This window comes from Sminthopsis crassicaudata, chromosome 3, assembly GCF_048593235.1.
Source record: "Sminthopsis crassicaudata isolate SCR6 chromosome 3, ASM4859323v1, whole genome shotgun sequence".
Classification (NCBI taxonomy): Eukaryota; Metazoa; Chordata; class Mammalia; order Dasyuromorphia; family Dasyuridae; genus Sminthopsis; species Sminthopsis crassicaudata.
This window is the reverse complement of record NC_133619.1, coordinates 637,860,124-637,869,095: the sequence shown is the minus strand read 5'-3', so window position 1 is coordinate 637,869,095 and position 8,972 is coordinate 637,860,124. Positions and strand designations below refer to the sequence as shown.

The window sequence follows — 8,972 nt, the reverse complement described above, 5'->3', positions numbered from 1 at the left end:
AGGGGATACACATAAATTGGGTAATGGATGAAGAAGTTATAAGATATAAATATTAATTTTGGTCTAAGACATGATGAAAGGTATAGTTGCTGGGAGAATATATATGATATACGTGTGTGTTCTACTATATATATATATATATATATATATATATATATATATATATATATATATATATATATATATGTAGAGAGAGAGAGAGAGAGAGAGAGAGAGAGACAGAGACAGAGACAGAGACAAAGAGGCAGACAGAGAGAGAGACAGAGAGAAAAAAGAGACAGAGAAAGAGAGACAGAGAGAGGAGATGGAGGGAAATATGGTAAAGACAAATAATGTTGAAAGAATTAGGAATTCTCACCAGCATGAAGACCAGCCATGATTCCAGAGAACTAATGATGAAACTACCTCCCTCCCCAAAGAGAAGCAAAGGACCCAGAGTTCAGAAAAGGGCAGATATTGTTTTGGAACTCGGCCAGGGTGGAAATCTGGCTTGATTCATTGATTTGTCTTCCTGTGTGTTTATAGCAGGGTTTGTTTTTCCTTCGTCTTCCAAAGTGCCTGCTGTGGGTGGGAAGGGGAGAAAGCTCTGAGGCTCTGTTTTATACCCGGAGGCTGGGCAGGGAGAAGCCTTTTTAAGCGAGGCTGGGCTGCCCGTGACACACTCCTGGGCTCAGCCTTGCCATGCTGCTGCTGCTCTTGCTGGGTCTGCTGCTCCTGGCTCTGGGCCTGCACCACAGGGGCCCCCGGGGCCCTCGGGCCCGGCTGCCCCCCGGCCCCACCCCCCTCCCACTGCTTGGAAACCTGCTGCAGCTTGGCCCCTCCAGCCTGGACAAATGGCTCATCGAGGTAGGAGAGGGCACCGGGAAGGCGAGAGCTGGGGGGCAGTGAGGGGCACCTGGGGCTAGAGCCACCTGAAGGAAGCAGGAAAATGCCCAGTCGGGGGAGCAGAGGCAGGCACTGAAAGGGAGAAGGGGGAGAGACACTCAGGGGCTCCTAGAAGTCGGGACTGGCACACCTAGATGGAAGGGGGCAGGAAGTGAGAAGTCGAGGAATTGGAGGAGGGGGAGGTAGCCACAGTCATCTGGGTGGGACGGTCGGGGGACAGGCTGATGGGGAGGCCAGGCCCGGGCAGGGAGCCTGGGACACCCCGGGGCCGGGATGCCTCGCTCCTGGGCTCCTGAAGGGAAAGGTGAAGGGCCCAGAAACAGCCTGAGGAGCCTGGAGTCCCCAGCGCGGGGCATCGGGAGCCTGGGCAGCCGGGTGATGCCATAGTGCTCAGAGGCTGGGACCCGAGTCAGGAAGCTTCCCCCTCCGGGCTTCCATGGGGCTGTGGGACCTGCGAGGCTCTGCATCCTGCCTGCCTCAGTTTCCTCATCTATAAAATGAGCTGGAGAGGAAAGTGTGAGCCCCCCAGTCTCCCCACCAAGAGAACCCCACCCGTGGGGATGAGCCCCAGAAGCACGGGGGCCACTCAGGCATCAGCTGCCTCTCTCGCCCCCCGCAGCTGAGCAGGCGCTTCGGACCCATGTTCACGGTGCACTTGGGCCCGCAGCCGTGCGTGGTGCTGAGCGGGGCCAGCGCTCTCCGGGAGGCTCTGCTGCTGCAGGCGGAGGCCTTTGCGGGCCGCGGGGGCATGGCTTCTCTGGACCGCTGCACCCGAGGCAAAGGTGAGGGGGATGTCGGGAGGCCGTGAGGGCCGGGGCCGGCCCTTGTGACCACAGCTGACCCCTGCCCTCTCTGCACCCCCCCACAAAGCACTGGCCCCTTGGATCCTCAGGTCTCCAGCTGCCTCTGCCCTCCCGGCCTCCGCACTTCAGGTGTCCAGCTGCCCCCTCCAACTTTTCCTGTCCGCTCGGCCTCCATCACTGTCTCCCTCGGCAGCCTCTATTCACCCCCCAGACCTTTGCCCTCCGAGGCTCGGCCCCCCCCTTGCTCCTGCCCTCCCCTTCTCTCTGTACCCCCACATGTCTCCTTAGCCCCCGTCCTGCTCTCTGTCTCACGTCTCCCCATCTCTCGCTCCCTCTTTCCCTCCTGCAGGAATCGTGTTCTCCAATGGCCCCCGCTGGCACAGCCTCCGAACCTTCACCGTGGGATCCCTGAAAGCCCTGGGGGTGGGGACCCGGAGCATCGCTGAGCGCATCCAGGAGGAGGCAGCCGTCCTGGTCCGGGAGCTCAGCCTCCACGGAGGTTCGGACTGAGACCCAGGGGCAGAGACGGAAAGGGAAGGGGGGAGGGGGGCAGAAGGGCAGACCCTATTCCTAGGGAGAGAGACCACAGTGATGGAAGGGACAAAGGGACTGAGAAATGGACAGACACACGCGGGGATGAGACAGAAGGAGCTTCAGGGGACCTGAGCCACAGGGAGGTCAAGGCTCAGTGTGGGAGCGGGTGGGCCGTGGCCCCAGACAGAGCTGACGGCCCCCATTGCCCCCCAGGAGCCCCGTTTAACCCCCTCTACCACATTCGCAATGCTGTGGCCAACGTCATCTGCTCCGTGGTCTTTGGGGAGCGATATGCCCACGACGACCCAGAATTCCGGGTCCTGCTGAACCTGCTGAATGACAACTTCCGGATCATGAGTTCCCAGTGGGGCCAGGTGAGCCAGAGCTCGGGGCCAGGACAGCCAGGGCTTGGGGGCCGGGACAGCCAGGGCTTGGGGGCCAGGACAGCCAGGGCTTGGGGGCCAGGACAGCCAGGGCTTGGGGGTTGGGACAGCCAGGGCTTGGGGGCCGGGACAGCCAGGGCTTGGGGGCCGGGACAGCCAGGGCTTGGAGCCGAGGGAGCCAGGGCTTGGGGGCCGGGACAGCCAGGGCTCGGGCCCTGCCATCTCCAGCTCCAGTTTCTGAGAACCCAAGAAGTCCATATGGGGCTCCCCCCAGGAGACCTTATCTGGGGGGGGCAGTGGGAGGAGGAGGGGGTGGGTGCAGGGGAACAATCCAAGGATCAAGACATCCTGGGGAGCCTTGTAAAAGGGGGCAACAAAGAGGAGGACCTGAAGTTTCAAGAGAATGCCCGGGGTCAGGCCACTAGTATCTGACGTGAGATTCAAATCCAAATCTCCCTGATTCCCAGTCCAGAACCCAGTGAAATGATTCTGCCACATTGTTCAATAAGGGTGGGAGGAGGGGCCCCCATGGAAGCTGGTGCAATGACCCCTAAACACAAACACACACACTCTCACACACACACACACACACACACACACACACACACACACACACACTCTCACACACTCAAACTCATCCTCTTGCTTCGTCTCCCCTTGCCCAGATGTACAACATGTTCCCCTCCTTCCTGGACTGGCTCCCCGGGCCCCACCACCGCATCTTCAGTAACTTCAAGAAGTTACAGGCTTTCATTTCTGAGGAGATCAAGAAACACGAGGAGAGCAGACAGCCCGAAGAACCCCAAAACTTCATTGACTTCTTCCTGGGCCAGATGGAGAAGGTTTGGTCCCTTCCCCCATCCTCCCTGCCCTCACCCCTAAACCCCCAACAAAAATGGTAAAAAATAAAAAAATAAAAAAAAAAAAGCCCAGCTCCTTCACTCTCCCACGAGCTGCGGCCCCTTCTCCCTCCTTAGGAGAAGCAGGACCCCGGGAGCCACTTCTACGAGGAGACCCTGGTGATGACGACCCACAACCTCTTCTTTGGTGGCACTGAGACCACGAGCACCACCATCCATTATGGACTCCTGATCCTCCTCAAGTACCCCAGCGTGGCAGGTACGGGACCTTGTGTGCGACTCCCCATCACCAGCCCTCCCCCAGGAAAGGGAAGGGGATGGATCTGGAGGGTCTCCAGGGGTCCTGCCCAGTCTCAGTGTTGTGAGCCAGGAGACCGTGGGAGCAGGAGAAAGCCCTTTCTCAGAGAAGATCTAGAGAGATTGTAACATGCCCTCCTGGCAGTAACAATTACTAGTCTGCCCTAGGCCCACCAGAGTACCTTTGACCACTGACCTTTGCAGTGTCAACTCTACCCGGCTCGCCGCCTCTGAGGCCTTCAAAGGTCTCTGGCCACAATCTCTTGAATAATAGTTTAATAACCAGTAGGGCACTCAAGAACAGCCACGTGTAATCTTAAAAGCCTTTATTATACCTACTTACATAATGCCCTCACTTGTCAGCTCCCTAGTGAACACCTGGTCTGAAGACCTACGTGTTCACTAGCAAACTCCTTACCTCTCTCGGCTATTCATCAGCTTGGCTCGGCTACCCCAGGCTAGGGAGCCAGGTTAAAGAGAGGTGACTGCTGTCTGCAGTGGGCTTATAAAGGGCCTGTGAGGTCACACACACAGCCAACCAGCGAGAGAGCTGTCACCCATTACGAAGCTATCTCAATATGGCCAGGATCCCACTCCCAGGGCAGTCCTATATCCACAGAGAATGCTTCTGGGCCACTCAAATCTCCTGTTGTGCTGTGTCTGCCCATTTAAAGGATCCTTCCAGTTCCCTTCTCTTGTTTTGCGGGAACCGCATCCTTACAAGATATAGTCACTTTTATAGGGCAAGACTCTCCCCATACCAAAGTCTGCTACACCCCCACAGACTCCCAAACCCCATGGTTTCATTCTTACATTTGTATATTGCCCGGGGGCACCCCCTCACCCACACAGGGAGCCCCTAGACTAGGTTTTCCCAGGCTGCAGGTGCTTTATGGGTCTGTATCCATTAAAAACCATAGCTCAGGAGCCCCCATCAGTGGGTTCCCATTTACTAGACAGACAGAAGATACAATTATTTCATAAGAGACATTTAAATGAAATCATGTGGTAAGAAAAGTAGCAATGAAGCACTTTCTCTTCCTGCTGGGCACATTACTCTGAAAACAGATGTCTCATGAGCAGAAAACACGAACGGACTTGCGAGATAAATGTAGCCAGGGAAGGGTTGGCCAGCTCACCCACACGGAAGATCACTCGACTCCAAAGGGCTGCTGGTGGCCTGTGCCCAGTGGTACACTGTCTCTGCCAGGCATGAAGCCTCGATTAGTCATTTAGTTGTTTGTGGGCGTTGCTGCCTGATGGCTTTGAAGGAATAATTTTCAGCATTACAGCTCATGGAGGTGGCTTAGGGGATAAAGACCTGGCATCAGAAAGGCCCGAGGGCAAAGTGAACCTCAGATACTATATGGGCAAATCACTTAACCTATTTCTCACTTAACAACTTCCTCAAATGGGGATTATAATAGCATCTTCCTCATAGGTTTGATTGAGGATAAAATGAATTAATTGTAAAGCACTTAGCATAGTGCCTGTCACAGAATAAGTGATATGTAAATGTTAGATTTTCCCATTTCCCTTTCGCCATTGCTTCCCTGGTCCTGGGCTGCTAATAATTACTCAGTTGTTCTAAGGAGCAAAATCTATGAGATTGTGAAACTGTTCCCTGCTTCTGCCTTTAACTGGAGTATCCAGATTCACTGCTGACTTTTTAGTAAAGAAGGAGGAATTACCAAGACTGTTTTAAGGAAGTTTTTCTTGCTACAGTCCTTTCTAAAAACATGGACAAACTTTTTAAATAACCACATATAATCAAATGAAGAAAATTTCTTCGTTGTCTACGTCCCCCAAATATGTAATGGATTTTAAATAAATCCATTACTTCTGTGTAGGGAAGTGGGCCACTTGCATCATTCTTCTGTCCTCTGCTTTATGATTTGGTCATTGTGTGGATCAGAGTTGTAAAGTCTTTCCAAATTGTTTCTCTTTATAATATTCCTGCAAAAATTGTTCTCTTGGATCTTTTCATTTTACCTTGTATCACTTCATACAACTTTTCTCAGGTTTCACAAAAACAATCCATTTCCTCATTTCTTTGCCAAAATACTACTCCGTCGTGTTCATTTACCAAAAAAATTTAGCGACTCTGCAATAGATTTTGATGTCATTGGTTTTTAGTTCTTTCCTACATACTGTTTTCTCACTCTTTCATCGCTTTGGAATACATTATCAAAAGCCTGAATTTATTCCTTTGAAAATTAACTCTTCATATGCTTTGACTATTTATTTATTGGGAAATAGCTCTTATTATCTTATATTTGAATCAGTTCCTTCGATATCTTGGAAACAGGAAAGCTGAGTAGGGCCCTTCAGCTCTAGCATCCCCCAGGGACTCAATTCCTAAACTCCTTTGTTCTCTCAGTGGAAAGAGTGCCAGACCACAAGTCAGGAAGATCTGCATACAAATCTGGTTTCAGACACTTGGTTATTTTAAGATCACTTAGCCCTTTTCTGCCTCAGTTTCCTCAACGTTCAATTGGAAATAGTAGAGCCTATTTCCCAGGATTTGTATGAGAATCACAGGAATTAATATTTGTAAAATGCTTAGCACAGTGGCTGGCACAGAATAGGCGCTCAGTAAGTACTTGTTCCCTTCCCTCCTCCTTTTCCCCATGTGAGTGGGGGAGGAAAGGGATCAGAAACTAAACTCAGCCCAGAGGTGCCCGGATATTGCCTTCTTATGGCCCAGCCTCTTTCTTGGAGTGTCCTATGCATATGTATCAGGCTTTGGAGCTTCTCTCTATCCAAAAGGAGGGGGTTGGAATTGGGGGTTCCTCCAGTTCTAAATTCCATGCCAGACCTAATGGTGGGAAGAGAGACCACAGGAGGCCTGGGGCCCTGAGGCCTTCCTTCCTCCTCCCCTCTTCACTTTCCCAGAGAAGATGCAGGAGGAGATTGACAGCGTGGTGGGTCGGGAACGGCCCCCCTGCCTGGAAGACAGAGACCATCTGCCCTACACGAATGCTGTCATCCACGAGATCCAACGTTTCATCAGCGTGCTGCCTATGAGTCTTCCCCATGTTCTCACCCAGGACACCCACTTCTGCGGTCACTTCCTACTCAAGGTGCCCAGCTCAGTCATGTGCTCTGGCTTGGGAAGGAGGAGGGCTGGCAGCTGGGCGGGCACCGTGGTGGAGTCAGACATCCCAGAATCCCAGACCCATCCCCATGCTGATAGTCTGTAATCAGTTTTCTGAGGGAAGGGAGGAAGCTGTGAGCTCTGACTCCACAGTCACCCCGGCTCCACCCACTGAATGGGATAATCCTCCTGTCCCTGATGCCCCAAACCAGCCTGGATCTGCCAGGGCTTACGCTTTCTGTGCCCTCCCCACAGGGCACCACCATCATTCCACTGCTGATCTCGGCGCACCGGGACCCGGCCCACTTCAAGGACCCAGAGAACTTCAACCCCAACAACTTCCTGGATGACGAGGGTGGCTTCCAGAACAACGAAGCCTTCATGCCGTTTGCTCTAGGTTGGAACAGGGGTTGGGATGAGTGATGGTGGCCGTAGTGGGGGGAAGCTGTAGCGTGGCGGGGGGAGCTGTAGTGGGGGGAGCTGTAGCCCCCAGCTTTCATTGGACAGTTTGGTGTCAGTTATACAAAAGATCATCTTTTTACACAAAAGAAGGAAGACAGTGAGACACAGGGCCTGGCTCATACTAGGTATCTAAACAACACTTATTGGCTGACAGCTCAAGCCAAGAAAAGGCTGCCCTGATTGAATCCAGGGGGAAACTCCCCCGAGGCCTTCTGGAGCCAAGTGGGAAACCAGGGACCGGTGGGCGGCTGCTTTCACGATTGCCTGTAGCTCCCAAAGTCCGTCTCTCTCCTCCTGTCTGCAGCTGGTGTCCAGCTCCTAAGATCTGAGGGGGAGTGGGGTTTGAGTTCTGTCTCCCTTTCAAGCTTCTTGAACTAGTCCTCCCCCTGGCACAGGCACAGGCCACTGCGTCAGCTTTCTCCCTCAGTTAGGAGGGACTCATGCAAAGCCTGGGGGGAACCCCGGCTGCAGACATTCAGGATGGCCCCCTGCCTTGGGCTGATGAAGTGCACCCACAAAGGGAAGTGATCTGTCCTTCTGCATAGAGTTGGCAGGTGGCAGACAAGACAGAGAGAAGGGTCCAAAGGGGATCTGGGGAACGAGCGGGGCATACAGTAGGGAGGGAGTCCAAGGAAGGACAGGCAGGCGAGTCACTGACAGATGCCACCTGGTGCCCACAGGAAAGCGCATCTGTCTCGGGGCAGGCCTGGCGCGCATGGAAATCTTCCTCTTCCTCACCACCATCCTGCAGCGTTTCACCCTCCACCCTGTCAAGAGGCCTGAGGAGATTGACCTCTCTCCCAAGTCCACAGGCCTGGGCAACGTGTCCCCACCCTATGAGCTCTACCTGAAGATCTGCTGAGCCCCTGCCAGAGAGGACGTGTCACACACAACTGCCCCCCCCAGCTCCTGGGTCCTTCGGCCAATAAAACCCCAGAATCTGAGCAAAGAGCTTGTTACTCATGGAGGCTGGGGAGAGGGGAGGGGGGGGAGGGAATGGCCATGGAGAGAATGCACAATTCTGAGCAGGCTTGGGCAGCACCCACTGCACTCCCTCCCACACCTGGGTCTCCTAAAGAAATGAGCCCTGGTGCTTCCTCCTGGGCCATCCCCATTCCAGAGCCAAATCCCAGGAGCCCCCACTGATGGGCTTCCTTTACTAGTCATCCACAGAATGCAATTAGCTCAAAGCAAAGGCAAGTACCATAGCACGGGGAGCAAAGGGGCAAAAGCACATTCCCCATAAACTGGGGGATCCTCTCTCCCAAACACGCCATCAGCAGAAGGAGCAGACACGGGCAGGGATAACGGGTGAGAACACATCTGGAGGGAACATCTGGGGCAGCTGTGGAGAGACATACACCTGGGGACCCCAGGGACTCATTTAGCCAGGCTGCACACCCTCCCCTGCTAAGGTAACCATGACATCATCTGTCAGTGCCATCCCACTGCTTCTGTTGCTCCTGCTCCCTTCTGTGCCTTCCCAGTTTTTTCTGGACCCCAGAACTCTCTTAGCTCTTTTCAAGCTCTTAGACTAGGGAAGGCCGATTTCCCGCCTCATGGGCAGAGCTCTCTCATTGCCAGGTCCTGGCCCTGGAAGCCAAGTTCCTTTGGAACACAGAGCAGCCCAGACAGTGAAGAAGAGTTCCTG

General features: G+C 53.7%; 1 protein-coding gene across 1 annotated transcript; it reads left to right on the top strand.

Annotated features, from left to right (window-relative positions):
* Nucleotides 1-575: 575 nt before the first annotated feature.
* LOC141564408 (cytochrome P450 2F3-like) lies at nucleotides 576-8,265 on the top strand. The gene is made up of 9 exons (XM_074306869.1): nucleotides 576-846; nucleotides 1,505-1,667; nucleotides 2,038-2,187; nucleotides 2,436-2,596; nucleotides 3,271-3,447; nucleotides 3,583-3,724; nucleotides 6,658-6,845; nucleotides 7,115-7,256; nucleotides 8,002-8,265. The coding sequence occupies exons 1-9, from the start codon at nucleotides 682-684 to the stop codon at nucleotides 8,181-8,183; spliced, it is 1,470 nt and encodes a 489-aa protein (XP_074162970.1). The 5' UTR covers nucleotides 576-681; the 3' UTR covers nucleotides 8,184-8,265.
* Nucleotides 8,266-8,972: the final 707 nt, after the last annotated feature.